The following is an 18471-nucleotide window of genomic DNA, read 5'->3' as shown; positions in this document are numbered from 1 at the left end:
TGCCGGCTTAGGTTCGCCGGGCGCTGAGGGCAGAGTCAAGGGGGGTTTAGGGCATGGGGCTGCGGCAGGCGGAGGCTGGAGCACAGAGACCACTCCCTTTCTCCTCTTCCTCCGGGCTGATGCGACTGGCGAGGCTGGGATGCTGTTCCTGGTCAGCGTGGGTTCAGGCTCGCTGGCCGTGGTTGACGACAAATGGTAGAGGCCGTAGGTGCTGGTTCGCTCACTGTGACATACGTGGCCGCTGGCTCGCTCACTGTGACATGCGTGGCTTCTGGCTCGCTCACTGTGACATGCGTGGCCGCTGGCTCGCTCACTGTGACATGCGTGGCCGCTGGCTCGCTCACTGTGATAGGCGTGGGCCCTGGCTTGCAGACCGGGGCAGGCGTGGGCTCTGGCTCGCAGACCGGGGCAGGCGTGGGCTCTGGCTTGCAGACCGGGGTAGGTGTGACAGGGGGAGCCCCGGACAGCTGAAGGGTCTCCACAGTGGGTGGAGGGGTAGGGTCCTCCTCCACGACGGCCACGGTGAGCTGTGAGCCGCAAACTAGTAGGGTCGCCTCCAGGAAGTCGCAGAGCGTCCAGCCGTGCGTTGCCTGTGGCAACCGCTCCCTCAGCGCCGCGTTCAGATTGCCCCTAAAGAAGGCCACCAAGGCTGAGTCCGGGAAGTCTGAGACACTCGCCAGGTTCAGGAAATCGTGGATGTGGTCTTCAATGGGGCGGTCCTCTTGCTTTAAGCAGAGCAGATGGTAGTTCGCACGTTGGACTGCTGGATCCATGGGTGGGTCGATCGTTCTGTAACGCTTGAGTAACGAGGCAGATGAGGAAATGCGGATCCAAACGCAGTTTGAACTTTATTAGATGAACAAAACAGGAAAACACAAAGGAACAACCCACGATGGGGAAATGAAACATAAAATAGCAAACTAAACACGACGTAAGCAAACAGGGGACTCGAGGAGGAAACACACACCAGGTTGACATCAAACAACGATCGACGAAGACTGAACAAAGACACGGGGTATAAATACACAAACATGGGAAAAGGGGCCAATGAAAGAACAGAACTCAGTGGTCAGAATCAGGGTTACAATTTTACACAGTGAATACAATATCTATCAGGGGTACCCACTAAGCTTGAAGTCTATGCCAAGAGTTTTTAGGTGATGTGCTCACAATTTATAATAAATCAGATTCACCCTTCAATACATATCCTAATTTTCCCAGAGGTATAACGTCTTTAATCCGAATCAACCAATCCTTTATAAAGGGCCATCAGCACCAACCCATTTGATCATAATTGCTTTCGTACCCAACATCAGTAAGGTTTAAATAATATCTGAAGTATCCAAAAACAAGAGTAAAGTGTAATATTCCCAGTAGACACATTAGCAGGAAGGGTATGACCTTCTGCTTGCATATTATAAATAATTTCTATATTAATAATAATGAATGCCCAGGTATGTTACACTTTTTAGGCGACCACTTAAATGGCTTTATAAATTAGGCTTTATAAAATAGACTTTTTATGTGTTCCCAATTGCATCATTTCTGATTTATGGAAATTAACTTTATTTCCAGACATAGCTTCAAATTATTTATTCAATCAGTTAACACAGGTAAGGAAGCTTCCGGATCTGTTATAATTAATATTGTAAGCATAAAGTATTATTTTTTGCTGTCTACCAATACAAACACTGCAAATATTTGGGCTATGTCTGATATAAATTGCTAAGGTTTCTATAGCCATGGCGAATAGTAAAGGCGACAGTGGACACCCATGATGTGTACTCTATACAGCCTAAAAGACTCTGCCATTTGTTAATATGGTGGCTGTAGGTGAAGTATAAAGTAATCTGAACAATTTTATGAAGGTTTCACCAATCCCAAACCTGGTCATTCGATAGCACTCCGCCCTATCGAATACTTTTTCAGCATCCATCGCCAGCAATAGACCTGGTGTGGAGCTATGTTCAAGGTGGCAAATAATATTAAGCATTCGTCTAGTGTTCCCATTGAAGTGCTGCCCTTTTATAAATCCTGTTTGATCCGGGTAAGTAATCACATTCTCGAGACGTCTAGCTAGCATTTTAGCCAGGACCTTTAGATCAACATTTAACAAGCTAATTGGTCTGTATGAGCCGCATTCCTCTGGATCTTTTCCCTTTTTGTGTATTACAGTGATGTTAGCTACATTCATTTGATTAGGAAATATGGACATTTGAAATGATTCATTTAGGGCTTTCAGAAGACAAGTTCCTATTTTGTCTTTCATAATAAAAGAAAATCTACTCAATAAGGAGTATGGCCCAGGAGATTTTCCTGACTGAAGAGAGCTTATAGAGCCATTCAACTCCAACAGAGAAATTGGGGCCTGCAGAGTTTTCTGTTGTTTAGAACTTATTCTAGGAATGGGGAGATCTCTAAAGAATGTATTTTCCAGAATACTATGTGCGTGATCATTTGAGCTAAAATAGTGAGAGTCACATACTCACAGCTTTGTGGTGCAAAAACTATTTTCTTGTAAGTCATGTATTTAAAATGCTGTGCCAGCGTTACTCCTCAACAATCAAAAAGAAAAGGAAATGTATTATAGTCATCTTTAGCATTAGTTGCACATTATATTAAACCTTGCACAGTACACATCTATTCAAGAGTACCTGCTGGGAATTATTAGCATAGCTGAAATGACTCCACAAAGGCTTTCACCTCCTCAGACATAGGTAGGTGTCTTTCCCAGCTGCATTGAGCACTTTTATGGTAGCAGGGTAAATAAAGGCATATTTCACTCCTGCCTCTCGTAGTCGTCTCCGAACTTCCAACTTCTTCGCTCTCTTCTTCTGTTCTCCAACCAGGAAGTCTGGAAAAAATGAAATTCTCTTCCCCTCAATAAAAATGTCAACCATGCATCTCGCAGCATCTAGTATTTGTCTTTTATCTCTGTATGTGTACAGTCGTACAAGCATGGGCCTCGGATGTCCCTCCTCACTTATCCTCCGAGGTCCAGTGTGATGTGCACTTTCTAGCTAAATCTGTCCATACTTAACATTCATATTTAAAGTAGTTGGGATCCATGTATCAAAGCAAGATACAGGATCTCTCTGAGGCCAACAATTCTGATGTCCTGGCACGACTTCTATTTTCAAAGTCCTCCATGCAATCTAGGGTCTTTTGCAAAGATGATTCGATGGCAGTGAGGTGCATTGAGCTGTTTGCTTGGTTCTTCTCGAGGTCAGAGTTTCTCTGTTCAGCCTGTACAACTCTTTGAATCATATTGTCCAACTTGCCTGATATTTCTGAGATAGGGTCGTGAATCACCTGCAACTTGTTGTCAAGCATGGTCGAAACTTTTTCAACTATGCAGTTAAATATGTCCCCCGGCAGCGTTGCTTCATTAGGAACAGTTGAACCTGACGAGCTATCACCATCTTGCTCGTTAATCACGGTCTTGTTTTGCCGTGTCGATCTTCGGGCTCATTTGCTTGTTGGATCCAATGGTTGTGTCCAATGGTTGTGTGAAGTGAGTGGTCAGCTCTGCACAGTTTTAAAAAGGGCTATGACTGTTTTAAAATAGTTTGAGCTAAATAACGAGGAGCTCCGCAGCACACGTCTCACCACTCTAAGAGCATCACATGCTTGACTTTTTTTAAGTTCATACAACTTTTTATATTTTATAGTTAAAATCTGTAATTGCATGTCATCATTCGTTGATAAACTATATATATATATATATATATATATATATATATATATATATATATATATATATATATACACATATATATATATATATATATACACATACACTCACCTAAAGGATTATTAGAAACACCATACTAATACTGTGTTTGACCCCCTTTCGCCTTCAGAACTGCCTTAATTCTATGTGGCATTGATTCAACAAGGTGCTGAAAGCATTCTTTAGAAATGTTGGCCCATATTGATAGGATAGCATCTTGCAGTTGATGGAGATTTGTGAGATGCACATCCAGTGCACGAAGCTCCCATTCCACCACATCCCAAAGATGCTCTATTGGGTTGAGATCTGGTGACTGTGGGGGCCATTTTAGTACAGTGAACTCATTGTCATGTTCAAGAAACCAATTTGAAATGATTCAAGCTTTGTGACATGTTGCATTATCCTGCTGGAAGTAGCCATCAGAGGATGGGTACATGGTGGCCATAAAGGGATGGACATGGTCAGAAACAATGCTCAGGTAGGCCATGGCATTTAAACGATGCCCAATTGGCACTAAGGGGCCTAAAGTGTGCCAAGAAAACATCCCCCACACCATTACACCACCACCACCAGCCTGCACAGTGGTAACAAGGCATGATGGATCCATGTTCTCATTCTGTTTACGCCAAATTCTGACTCTAGTCTGAATGTCGCAACAGAAATCGAGACTCATCAGACCAGGCAACATTTTTCCAGTCTTCATCTGTCCAATTTTGGTGAGCTCTTGCAAATTGAGTGGTTATTTCAGGCAAAGTTGCTCTTCTATCAGCTTGAATCAGTCGGCCCATTCTCCTCTGACCTCTAGCATCAACAAGGCATTTTCGCCCACAGGACTGCCGCATACTGGATGTTTTTCCCTTTTCACACCATTCTTTGTAAACCCTAGAAATGGTTTTGCGTGAAAATCCCAGTAACTGAGCAGATTGTGAAATACTTAGACCGGCCCGTCTGGCACCAACAACCATGCCACGCTCAAAATTGCTTAAATCACCTTTCTTTCCCATTCTGACATTCAGTTTGGAGTTCAGGAGATTGTCTTGACCAGGACCACACCCCTAAATGCATTGAAGCAACTGCCATGTGATTGGTATATATATATATAGACAGAGAAGCGAGTTTATATATATATAAACTTGCTTCTCTGTCTATTTGTCTCTACACGGAAGAAGGAAGTTGGCATGTGACAAAACAGCAACTTATGAAAATGCAAAGCATCTCAAATGTAAATCAGTTGATCATTATTTATTTCTGTAACTTAATACATAGGAATGTGATTTCCTTTTTTTCCTAAAAGGAAGTTAGCAACAAAAATAAATTAAACAGGCCAAAGAACATCTTGTGGGTGATGTGATCTCAAGGTCTTTCTTGTGAATTTATATAAACAAGTCACTCAACATTGTTAAGATGCTAACAAACATTTGTTAACATCATAATTCAGCTTGGAGCAATCTGTTTGTTAGATAACATGTTTTAACATGATCTTGATGATTTCCGAGAGAAGGCGTCATGTCGCAGTCCAGACTCTTTCCTGGAACATCAGAACACATTCTTTGATATACAGAGACAGTCTCTTGAAAACTGTGTCCTGGAGTTCACAGTTCATTATATAGCACACTTGAGCGGTCTCATGTGATAAATATGTGGTATTTTGAGTTAAATCCAGGAATCGTACAAATGGTCAAAGCATCAGCGGTGAACAAAACTGATATATATATTGCTGTTTCAGTCAGTTTTATCAATTTAAAAGGATGTTTCTTTCATTTGCATTAGCAGATTTGGGCAATAGACAGATGAATATGAGGAATTTGTGACCGCAGACTAACGTAGAATGCTTCAAAGATTTCACAGAATTTCAAAACCAGTCCTAATCTGCTTCTTGTTTGTAAATATTTGATCTAATATGATAATGCTTTCAGCCCCATAAAAAAAAAAAAAAATCGAAACTTCCAAAGAACTTCCAAATAAACCTTTTATTATCAGTTTAACAAAAAAAAAATGAGAAAGGAAATTCCATATAGGCTTACTAACAGGTAACAGCAGGTCACCGTAACATGCAAGGCATGTGAATAGAGATTCATCATCTAAAATCTCATTCTTTCCCAATCATTTTTGGTTTGCTATCACTGCATACAAAGTAGCCAACCATGTAAGATAACATGTAAGGTAACCAATTTGCCAGTAAGTGGTTATAGTTCTACTAGTAGAGTTAAAGGATCCATGAATCCATGCAGCAAATTGTTGTGAGAATTTCCTTAAGTGCCCTACAAAGTCTTCACTAGTGCATCAGACTGTGTTATAGTGTCTATTCCCAAGCCATTAGCAATTTACTGAATGCTATAAATGCTCCATGTCCAGGTTGACTGAGGAGAAAGCAGGAAAAGAGAAAGAAAAATCTGAAAAATGAGCATTGTAGATGCTGTACCTTGAAAAATTCACCATAAACTTTCAAAATGATACAATTGATAAATAACATCAAAATCATTATGGAAACTGAACATTGAAATATCCAGTAGCAACACCCCACTGAAAAGACTGCATATGTTGTGTTTTGGTTACTGGCGTGCTGGATTGTTACCACAAAACTTATTAACTATAGCTTAACCAGCAAGACTTTCTTGCTCAACTAACATCAACAAAGTTTTGCAGTTAAACAGCATGCACTGCATTACATTATGTTGGTAACACTACAATAATGAGCCATATGTTAACGGTTTATAAAGGGGTTAATTAATGATCAATAACTCATTTACAAATGCATTATTATTCATTGATACAAGATTATAACAAGATGAATAATAAGGGAAACTTTCATGTAATACATTTAATCATTTTACCTGACATGTTATGCAATGCTTAATAACACTTATTCAATATTAGTTACTTATGAAAATATATCTTAATAAATGCTCCACATGTGTCCACTTTACATTAAGGAGTTGCCAACATTAGTAACCTATGTACATAAAGTTCAGTATGTTGTAATGGTCATCAGATTTTATTATATGATATATGCTGTGAATGAGCATGAAGAGCTGAAAGGTGTTTTTGTAGAGGACTTTAGGTATCTAGAACTAGTTAAGTTGTGATAACACTCAGAGTAACACCATTATTTTCACATAAACATGTCAAGGAAAGTGAGTCAAGACATTAATCATGAATAGAAACACAAAATGACATAATCCCTCCTTTTGATCTCACTATAATTGTCTATTTTTTTGCTGCATTGTGACATAAACCATGAATTTGCATAATTGTTTTTATACAAGTATGAATAAGTAATTATTAAGAATTTATAACATGTAAGTTAAAATATTATTTGGAAAGTTTTGCATGAAAGTCAGCCTTTCATTTATGTTATTATAACCGCATATCAATGATATATAATGAATTTGTAAATTATTTATTAGTAATTTATGAACCCCTTTATAAACCATTAACAAATGCTACATTAATGTATAGTGTTACACTGATGTTTTGTCAGGTAACACAAAAAAAATGTGTTGAAATCTAACAGGTTTTCCTCCAGGCAAAAATGTGATTTCCATTGATTGAATAGACCTGACTACATAAGGTTAAACTAACAAAAGTGATTTTCATGGGTTCTATTCAAGTACAAATAGAAACTTAAGGTTGGTTACTCTATTCCACCAGGAAGACCAGCACCCAACCAGCACTAACCATCTTAAACCAGTCTAGACATTCATGCAGGTCTAAACAGGCCTTTTCTGCAGGGTGCCATCCACTGAACTTGAACGCAATAAATATTGTCATACCAGTCAAAGTAGCGCTGTCCTTCATAGGTTCCGTCATATTGCCCATTATCAGCCAACTCCAGTTCCACACCAAGATAAAAGTCAGGGGAGTTCTGCATGCAGCCCAGGTAGCGTAAAGTACCAGTACTGGTCCGTCCAGATGGTAGCATGATGCGGACCCTGTGCCCAATCTTCAGGTCCAGGGGTGAGTGGGGTACAAAAACTCGATGAGGTCCTCCACTCCTCCAAGACCTTACACTAAAGGAAGAAGTGTTGTGAGCATACATGTGGCATATAGAGTTGGACATCACAGTATCTGATGAGAGGTGTATCATTGACTAACAAAGAGTTTCACAACTGGGAGTTTGCAAACCCTAAGGGGTTTCTTGATGGAATTACAAAAAGTCCATTAGATGCACTGACCTGGTTTCATAACAGCATGTTAGTGTACCTACTTTTTCACGAAATGATTTTTACGTGGCTCGTTGAGTGTATCGCAGCTCCCAAAGACATTTATTGACTTTCAAACAAATCATGAGTAAAACGACAGATTTTCAGTTCATAAACACTTTTCAATCTGTTCCTCACACAATGCTCTCTTATGACATCTAAACACTTTTACTATAGCGCATGAATTGTAAGGTGATCATTTTAATGTCTGTGTTACATAAACAGCTACATTTACAAGGTTTTTCGAGAGTGATTCAACTGCATGGTAGCTCAACTGATAGAGCATTGTACTTGCGATGTAAAGGACCACGTGGGTATGAGTCCTAAAGAGCATGCGATTCGACACATGGTCCAAAAGAGTCATAGAAGCAACACAAAATGATGTGGTTGCTTCAGCAATTGTGTTTTTCATCTTGCGTTTGCATTTCTGACATTATCGTTTGGTTTAGGTTTAAGGTTTAGTGTAGGGAGGTCAGTTTTTCAGATAGAGCCTTAACCTTATAAACCTAATCTTTTGGGGCCTGTGTAGCTCAGCGAGTATTGACGCTGTCTACCACCCCTGGAGTTGCGAGTTCAAATCCAGGGCATCCTTAGTGACTCCAGCTAGGTCTCCTAAGCAACCAAATTCATACAGTATATGTCAGGGACCACTGAACTAGCATATAAACTACTTACCCATCTCACATCTTAAACTAAACTTTGCTTTGTAACAGCAAGTGCCTTCTGATTACAATAACAGTCCCGTGGCTACATATGCCAATATGACTGTCTGCGCATTTTGAAGCTTTAAGTGCTGACTCACCATTCACTTGCATTGTATGGACCTACAGAACTGTAGACATTCTTCTAAAAATATTTGTTTGTGTTCTGCTTAAGAAAGAAAGTCTTACACATCTGGGATGGCATGAGGATGAGTAAATCATGAGAGATTTTCATTTTTGGGTAAACAAACCCTTTAAGCAATATAGCCAAATCCTGGAACAACAGCACTGCTAAGTCAGTGTATTTAACAAAGCATAGCATGAACGAACATGTTCACTTTATACAATTTTCTACCAGTTGAGCTACAGGAACACAAAGCTTGAAGCACCATGAAAGATGAATCCTCATACCTGGTGTTAGACATGAAAGAGGTGGTTCTGGAGCCAAGAGCTAATGGGCAGGACATTTGACTGCCACACAGGCTATTTTGGTCAACATCATCTCTAAACAATCCCAAATCAGATCCCTTTTGCTGGTGTATTTGTCTGAGGCCACCTGCGGAAAAGTCGGAAGGTTTGGTCCTTTGTCAGTTTAAGCAAATACAATTTTTTATTTCTTCTCTCAAAAGGGAAGATTTGACACCATATACAGTGAGAAGATTCTGCTCTATTGTGGAATCTGATTCTCTTACTGAAACATTTGAGTTCCTTCTCCTCACAATCAAATCCATTCTCCAACCCAGACTCTGTGAAGACCTCGTCTAATTCCTCGGAATCAGTGTCTCTGTAGAGCATTCCCGACCTTACCAGAATCTCTGAGTTCAACTAAAAACATCACATAACACAAGGTAAAAAGGATTACCAAAGTATTGCAAGTAACCAGTGACAGAACTGGTTTTGCTTCTGGGCCCAGATTTTATACTGGACATCAAGTGATGACCCAAAATAGTTTGCATACAAAATTGAACAAACATGTCAACCTGGTCTCATAATAAAAACGTGATTTTTGCAAAACTTGTTATACGTGTCTCCAGGTAGAATTCCCAGCAGTTTCCTGGTGAAATGAACACTAGGGGTGCTACAACAACTTTGTGTTTCATTCACTTTCACTCAAATCATGACTTTAATGGCTGATAATGACTTTATTCATTCTTATTTTCCTCTCCATTACGCAGACCCAGCTATTTTATGATATAAACACTCTTTTACTCTAACGCATCTTTTGAAAAACAATACATTTGAATGCTTTTATTACAGACCCACATTCAAATATACACTTATTCCAACATGATTAGCTTACGTGGTAGCTCACTTCATAGAACGATGCACTTATAGCCAGAGGACCGAGGATCAAGTCCAGACATGAACTTAAGCTGACACATGACACAACAGAGTCATAGCAGCGGCACGAAATGATGTGGTTGCTTCAAAAATTTTGATTTTTTATTTTGCTTCTGCATTTTAAAAGTCTAATGGTTTAGGCATTGATAATATGTTTTTTTTTTATATCTAATTTATATTTGAAAACACTAATGTTAGGTTCGGGCAAAATGTTTTACGGTAGGGAGGTATGTTTTAATTTTAAAAGAATTCAATCTAAAATTCACCTTAAAACCTTGTCTGAATACGACACCATTTTACTTGCTTCTGGCGGCCCCAACTGGACATTTCACTGGAAACCTGCAGCCAAACGTGTTATACAGCACATACATTTTGTAATTGCAAAAATGTTATCATGTTCACTTCAATTTCATGAGACCAGGCTGAACATTTTTGGGGAACCAGTTCCATTTTTTAAAAACTACCTGAACCGTTAGATTTTAATGACTTTCAGTTCAGTTAACGGTTCTTCAACGTGCATTTTTCCACTGATGTAGAAAAAAATCTGTAGTGTAATTCAGCAGCGCTGCCTCTCTACTGAATCTACAACCTAAAACACACAGGCCACTGAAGTCCTAGTCCCTATGCCGAAAACATTTGTAGCGGGGTTTACTTTAAATGCTACACACGAATTGGCTTTAATTAGAAATTCTTAAGAAAGTTTACTTTGCAATACTTTTTATAATAGTTTCAATTATATTTTACTCACTCTTTGTACAATTTACTCAATCAATGTAGCCCTGAAATAAGCCATGTGTACTAACCTTTCAATGCTTTTTAATGTACTCAGTCATGTACCACATGACACAAGGAAGCCTTCTACAGGGAAGCTTAATGCATGCTATGTAGTTTATTTAACTACATCACCTTGCTTTAATGGCAACAGAAACAAGATCCTGACTTGAACACTTGGTGTACAAAATACGATGACAGTAACAATGAACAGATTTGTTTATATATATTATCATGAATTTTTGAGAAGAATATAAACTTCAAACTTCACAAAACGGGACAACAGGACAACAACATTTTATAATAAGAAATGTGTAAATCAACTTGCAAACTGTGAAACCATGCAAGCTCATTAAATATTCAAATCATTCAGTGAAGTTAAATTTACTTATTGCATTTACATTTGAAATGTACACAATTTGCAAATAAATATAACATGGTTTTCTACTTCAGGATTGACATGATGACACATTGTACAGATAATAAACAATCATAAATCATATTTACTTATAAGATAGAACATTCATTTGTAAAAAAACGTAATCTTTTCTGCTATTTTTACTTCATCACAAAATATTTTTTTTTGGTGACTCTTATGAGCAGGTTCTTCTGGATACAGTGACTCGCTTGTTTACTACACCCAGTTTGTTTTGGTGAATCAAAAACACTTCCTTGAAGAGAAGTCAATGAATTAATCTCACTGTCAAGGAAATCATTGACAAGTAATTTAAAAAGTCTGTTTAAACAGGCTTCTTGCAAGGATCATATTCAGTTTATCTATGATTTGTTGTTTCCTGTCTGTTAAAATCAGAATTTATCTCATCATCTGACAACAGACTGCTGAAGGCAGTAAATGCAAGTAGTTCTTCCTCAAAAGTTAGAGCTGTCATTGGAACCATTAAGGAATCAGAATAAGAACATTTTAATGGTTTGATTTTTAAATGACTCCTGCATTTGATGGTTTATAATTCACCACAAACATGTTGGAACAAACCATGCTTATTTTCCACACTGCAAATGCACCTGTATTTAATGATGTTTGGGTCGTATTTTATTTGACATTATATTACATAGATTTGTTCATGGTATTTGAGGACTGTCACAAAACCTGTCCATTCTGGCATCTGCCTAATTTGGCAAAATGCATTTGTGCCAAAATACTGTAGAGTTTGATTGCACGCACAGCCTTTGACGTCAACAACAACGGATTTGTGACACATTTTCTCCTCCCTCTCAAAAGTTGTTAAGCCTATTTATTTTGTTATCCTATCTATGCAAGGCTATAAGGTTAGTTGCATTTTTATTATTTGCATTAAACGTTGTTTTATCCCTGCTTTCTCTGACCCTATCAGAAAAGACCTGTGACCTTATTTTTATTCACTCTATCAGCAAATATCACCAGTTGAAAACCACAGATGTACTGCCGATGACTTCTATATTGCATGAACAAGCATCTGTGGATAATTCATTTCCTTAAGTAGAAAGCAGAAGCAGCAACACGTCATGACCAAAATAAAATAATATATATATATATATATATATATATATATATATATATATATATATATACACAGTTTATAAAATATATACTGTAGTTCCACTGTCACAATCATATCTTAAAAGTTCATGAAAAGTTCTGTTCTATTTTTCTATGTTCTTTTAAGTTGCTGGTTTTGATGCATTTAATTATGCCACCTTTTTGACTTTTTCATTGATTTTTCATGACTTTTCCATGAGCTTTCCAGTGGCTTGTCTTGACTGGATAAGAATTTCTAAAAAGCATTTTGATTCGGATCGATCAGCTTATGAATTATTTAAACGGATTTGACTGAATCATTGAAAAGAACTGACTCAAAAGAGCGACTTGAGCTCAGATCAGACAACACTATGGCTTGCGAACAAATTTTACTCCACGCAGAACAATACCTGCCATAAATATATTACAGCAGAGCTACGCAAAAAATCTACATTCACTATATACATAAATAAATATTCATGATTTTTCCATGCCTTTTAGCATTTTTTGAATTCACATGACTCCAGGCCTGTAAAACAATTCCCTGATATTTCCAGGTTTTCCATAACCGTGGGAAACCTGAGTGACGGAGGCAAACCACTCATGCTGGGAAAATTTGCATTCAAGCTAATCTGTCTAGACATGCAAGATGCTATTAGTGTTTAATGATGAACTGTGATGTCACATCACATAAACCTTTCACTCAGTGATGGTAGTTTTGTAAGTATTGCAACCCAAGGTGCTGCTAATTCTTTTTCCTAACTCAATTAATTTAATGAAGTGGCCGTTATCCTCGTTATCTAAACAGCGTGCATACATTTGTCATTTAGAAGATTGAGTAACAGTGTTAAATAGGAATACAGGTACGTTACAGTAGCATATAATAATAATAATAATAATAATAATGTTAGAATTTAGGAAATTAAGCAAATCAAGTGATGCACAAGGAAAAGAGAAAACAGTTGGTTGGCTGATGAATCAAACTGTAGTTTACAATCATTATCAAGACTAAATGGAACTTATTGGCATATATAAGTACAAATGAATACTTCTACATGTTGGTGATATGATTTGACGTGACTGACTCACTGATCTGGTCGCAGCGGTTCTCGGGTAAACAGCTCGTTGTAGATTATCAGTGAATAAAGATTTCAATTTCAGTCTGTTTCTTGGACTAAGCTGTTGTATGACTTCAGCAGGCTTGAAATATAGAGCATATGCAACACTTGTTGATGAATCCTTTTTGAAACTTGAAAGCTTCAGTCCCCATTCATTCTAATAGCATGGAAGAGAGCGACCAGTACGTTATGCACAATTTCTCCTTTTGTGTTTCACAAAAGAGAAAAAGAAAAAAGGTTTGGAATGACATGAAGCTTAGTAAATAAGAGATTTTTTACAAGGAGAACTATTTCTTTAAATCTAGTTGTGACAGAAAAATGACCTAAGATCTGCCTTCAAAGCAAACGTATTTAACCCCACACACCTGCTCTCTCAGATCATGCTGTCGCCTTTGCAGCTCAATGAAGCGCATCTCCCATGATGCTCTCTGATTGGCGATTTCAGCCTTCAGATCCTGAATCTCTCCTTCGGCAGTCAGCAGTCTCTTGTGCAGGGCGCTTGTGCGCCCACGATGGACACGCTTCTCTGGTCTGGCCTTCTTCCCGGAGTCTGCATTTACATCTGTTCCACCATGATGTTTGACATCATGGGCAACTACAGATTCATTTAAATATTTTTAATAAAAACAGATTCATAGAAACATGGACACAGTCAATCTCACATAAACACACACACACACACACACACACACACAGACACACACACACAGACACACACTCACACATATATATGTATGTATGTGTGATGTGTATAGCGTGCGATATGGTGACTTCTTCAAAGAAGCAATACTGCCATCTACTGGACAGGTAATGACATGACTTAATAGTACATTAGGAATTTCAAGGAATGTTCCAGATTGTATACAGGTTAAGCTAAATCAACAGCATTTGTGGTCAAATGTTGTTACTAAACTATTAATGTTGCCGCAAAAATCTATTTAGGCTCATCCCTCGTTTATTTCGGAAAAGAAAAGCAAAAATCATGATTATAGTCAGGCACTTAAAATGGAAGCGAATGTGCCCAGTCCATTAACGCTTAAACACAGTTTTAAAGGTATAGCCACATTATTTAAACATTATACATGTTAACATTTTTGTTTGATAAAATCAAGTATTTATCAGCATTATGGAGGCTACCAGCTGATGGGGTTGGGGGGTGCATGTAAATGTCATAATTGAAATTTTTATGTAGAAATTCAGACGATGGTGTAATTCATATCAAAAGCAGTCTCAAATTCTTAAACTGTAGACTAAAACCACAGAAAATAATTAGTTTAACTGATTGTAATTTAATCAAAATAAAGATCTGTATTGACAATTAACTTCTTATTAACTGTACATTTTGTTAAACAATCAACATAAATAAGCTGTCAAATATTTAGCAGCAGGGCTAACATTAGCAAACAAATAACAAATTTGATAATCATCCATCTGTTAGTTATTTTTCTGGACTTGTGTGTTCCCGTGCAGCCGTGGCGGTATAAAGATTTTAGCGTTTTCTATCTTCTATAAAACGGCCGTTGAAATAATCCCAGGTTAAGGCTAATTATTTTTGTTTCTCAAGTTCTTCGGGTGCATGAACAGGTTGATCATGTGAGAAGATACCAGAAAAAAGACGTGCATCACAACTTAAAATAACGCTAGCTGTGGTGTATGGATGAATGCATGTTTTTCCACAAGCATTTAATGCAATTATGTATTTATTTACGCATGTAAAAGGGAAACAAACCAGTATGTTTTTTTTTTATTAGGGAAATCGGTACACAAGCATGTAATATTGTTATTTGAACAGAGTGAAGGGGAGAAGTTGTGTTTATAATTGTTGTTTGGACAGTACACTTTCTCATTTCGAAACCTATTCGGGAGGGGCATAAAAAATAAATGATGTGAATGGATTGTCAATATTTTTAATTCAAAAGTGTAATAGTGCTTTACTTAATAGCACCATTTACTGGGGCCTGGGTAGCTCAGTGAGTATTGATGCTGATTACCACCCTGGAGTCGCAAGTTCAAATCCAGGGTGTGCTGAGTGACTCCAGCCAGATCTCCTAAACAACCAAATTGGCGCGGTCACAGGTCGCGATTAGTGGTTCTCGCTCTCAATGGGGCATGTTATATAAACTGTGCGTGGACCGCGGAGAATAGCATGAGCCTCAACATGAGCCGCGTGATAAGATGTGCAGATTGATGGTCTCAGAAGCGGAGGCAATAGGGACTTGTCCTCCGCCACCCGGATTGAGGTGAGTAACCGTGCCACGACAAGGATCTACTAAGTAGTGGGAATTGGGTATGCCAAACTGGGACAAAAGGGGATAAAAAAATAAATAAATAAATAGCACCATCTGTTGTATATGGTAAATGCATTCAGTCTGACTAGAAACAGGCATAAAACGTGTCCCCCTGGATGACCAGAAGGGGGAATATCAAAAGCAGAGGCAGGGAAATTGCTGGTGCTTGAGGGAATAGCCTAAATAATAGGACACCACGGGGACAAGAAACTCTGAATTAAATGGCACTTGATCCAGCCCATTAGCACTTTACCCACTGGCGCCTAGACTTAGCGCATGCTTGCACAAAATACCAAAACTTCATGGCAATGCACATTGACTTTGCGCTTATCTATTTTAGTTTCCTCATGTTTGCTGTCCAGTGTCTGGTTCGCTAGTCAGTTCTGCATGTGTGAATCCTGTTTACCCTGATCACCTTCCTGTTCCTGGGCTGTCCAGGTGGCCCTGTTTCCCTTTGCCATTCCCTGGTTTACTTTTTCCCCTTCAGAGTAGTTTGTTTTCCCCCTCATGGGACTTTGTTTCATTAATAAAGTGTTTTTGTTTTTTAACTCTACGTTTGGGTATTTCCTCTCACCAAACCCATTACAAAATGAACCTAGAAATGGTTTATTCATAGTTGTCTTTGCATATTAAGCCGGGATAGAAGAAAAAGTTTTAACATTGAAAAATGTATACAGTTCAGCTTTAAGAGTTACCTGTGTTGAGTTTTGATTGGGGTTTCTGATCACTGTCAGCTGCCTGATGTGTCCATGGTGCAGATTTTATAGTGTAATATGGGCTCACCTACAGATCAAACAGATAACATTAGGCAATGCAACAATATCACAATAGACAAAATACCACTAATCTTATTTTAAAGACTCTTAAGTCAATTAAATAGTGCATTTGTGTAGAGGAAACTGACAACTATGTTACATTTTCAGTGGCATTGCTATATTCCAAAATATATTACAAATATTAAATTTAGCTTGATATGACACGCTGCCATTTATTAAAGGAATTGTGCACCCAAAAATTCTCTCATTTTTCACTTACCCTGATGCCATCCCAGATGTGTATGACTGTCTTTCTTCAGAACAACACAAATTAAGATTTTTAGAAAAATGTTGAAGCTCTGTAGGTCCTTATAATTTAAGAAAATGGATGCCATCAATTTGCTTACTTTTTGACGGCCCAAAAGGCATATTTAGGCAGCATAAAACCCATTTTACACTAACCCATCAATTTGCTTCAGAAGACATTCATTGATTGACTGGAGACTTGTGGATTACTTTTATACTCCCTAAATATGACTTTTGGAACATCAAATAACCAGTAGCTTGAAGGCACCCATTTACTTATTTATAAGGATCTACAGAGCTTCAACATTTTTCTAAAGATCTTCATTTGTGTTCTGCTGAAAAAAGACAGTCATACACATCTGGGATGGCATCAGGGTAAGTGAATAATGAGAGAATTTTCATTTTATATATATATATATATATATATATATACATATTTAAAAATCACCTTTTTAAAATAGTAAAAGGCACAGATTTTGAAGAACGGCCCCCACAGGACAGCTGTAATTTACTGTGGCCTCACGGCCTATACAGAACAATAGCCCACTTTCCTGTGTGATATTGCTTAATGATTATTAATAGAGTGTATTAATGTTGGCAATAATTGAGGAGGACATAATCACCCAGAAAAACCTCCATGTGCACAACAGGCTCTTGAATGTCCAGACTGCTGCTGACCACAGGACATATTCAGCCATTTTATGGACATTTTATGGTGCTCTATTGCCTGTGAAGTATATATTAAAAAAAGCATTTCTATACGTGTATAATAATAGTGTTAAGTATTATTGCGTTTTAGGACTCACCAGAGAGGACGGCCAACCGCTGAGACTTTGAGGAAAAGAAGAAGCTATTCTTAGAAGACTTACAGTAAACCTTCATATACTACAGACACTTAGTTCAGGGCACAGTACTCATTCATTTCCTGTAGTATATTTAAACTCAATAACATGGGCTCAAATGTGAAGATCTCTTTCTCACTGATGTAAAACAACTCTAACATGTTAAAAAGTAGCTACATCATTGCAAGTATAGAATGCCAATACTCACTCATCAACAATAATATTTTAACTGAATGCACTAGATCAGTTGTTCTAATTTTTTTGCATTTTTATGGTACAAAATGAAGAATGTCCCTCTAATCAAGCATTGAAATGTACGACTTCATTGGCACAACAATATGCAAATTTATTGAGGTTTTTAAAACATCTCTTGAATTAAAGTAAGTTTAGAATTATATAACATATTTAATGAATTCAGGGTTGTCTTTACTTTTACTTTGTTTATTGTTCATGTTTTTTGAGGATGAGGGCATGTCGCGAAACATGTCCATGTGGGCATACACCTAATTTGTCTAGCTTCTACTAACAGATATTTACTTTCACACATTGAAACAGGTAAATACCTTGATAAAATGTCTCAGTGGCTGAATGAATGAATGAATCCTGTTGTTTCGATCTTCAGTAGATAAATTTCTTTCTGTTCAGCTGATTGTCCGATTGTGGCATGTTCCCAGTCCAACCTGTTGCTACCAAACCTAAAGCGTGGAGACATAATCCTGTCTAATCTGATTAGTGACTGAGCTGCATGCTTCTCTTGCGTCCCAACACAACATGATCCGAAATTTTCCATGTCCATATATCTGTGAATATAGTGTGAAAAAGTGGTCAACATTACTTTCAGGATGTAAATGCATTTAGATTACTATAAACTTTAGAGCAGGCAACATTCTGACAAGAT

General features: G+C 37.9%; 1 protein-coding gene across 3 annotated transcripts; it reads right to left on the bottom strand.

Moving 5' to 3' along the window:
* Positions 1-5059: 5059 nt before the first annotated feature.
* Positions 5060-18262, bottom strand: LOC127658320 (uncharacterized). 3 transcript variants are annotated; one of them, XM_052147550.1, is made up of 10 exons: positions 18137-18258; positions 17538-17562; positions 17355-17458; positions 16366-16453; positions 13748-13977; positions 13354-13539; positions 9329-9461; positions 9048-9192; positions 7507-7743; positions 5060-6093 (listed from the first exon to the last, which is right to left on the bottom strand). In XM_052147550.1, exons 3-10 carry the CDS (start codon positions 17427-17429, stop codon positions 6036-6038), a joined length of 1152 nt encoding a protein of 383 aa, XP_052003510.1. In that variant the 5' UTR covers positions 17430-17458; positions 17538-17562; positions 18137-18258; the 3' UTR covers positions 5060-6035. The 3 variants fall into 3 exon arrangements, with proteins under 3 accessions (XP_052003510.1, XP_052003511.1, XP_052003512.1); XM_052147551.1 differs by lacking the exon at positions 17538-17562 and having other exon boundaries at positions 18137-18262; XM_052147552.1 differs by lacking the exon at positions 13354-13539.
* Between the last annotated feature and the right edge of the window lie 209 nt (positions 18263-18471).

Source organism: Xyrauchen texanus, chromosome 17 (assembly GCF_025860055.1).
Source record: "Xyrauchen texanus isolate HMW12.3.18 chromosome 17, RBS_HiC_50CHRs, whole genome shotgun sequence".
In the NCBI taxonomy this organism is placed as follows: domain Eukaryota; kingdom Metazoa; phylum Chordata; class Actinopteri; order Cypriniformes; family Catostomidae; genus Xyrauchen; species Xyrauchen texanus.
Note: the sequence above shows the minus strand (reverse complement) of the source record. Positions and strands in the feature narration are given on the sequence as shown.

Excerpts from the sequence above, each read along its gene's own strand:
- LOC127658320 (XM_052147551.1), bottom strand. The coding sequence starts at position 17,429 with ATGGCTGAATATGTCCTGTGGTCAGCAGCAGTCTGGACATTCAAGAGC. Across the intron at positions 13,978-16,365 it reads CCAATCAAAACTCAACACAG|TTGCCCATGATGTCAAACAT; the intron begins GTAACTCTTAAA and ends ATGAATCTGTAG. Across the intron at positions 9,193-9,328 it reads GAAGGAACTCAAATGTTTCA|GTGGCCTCAGACAAATACAC; the intron begins GTAAGAGAATCA and ends ACTTTTCCGCAG.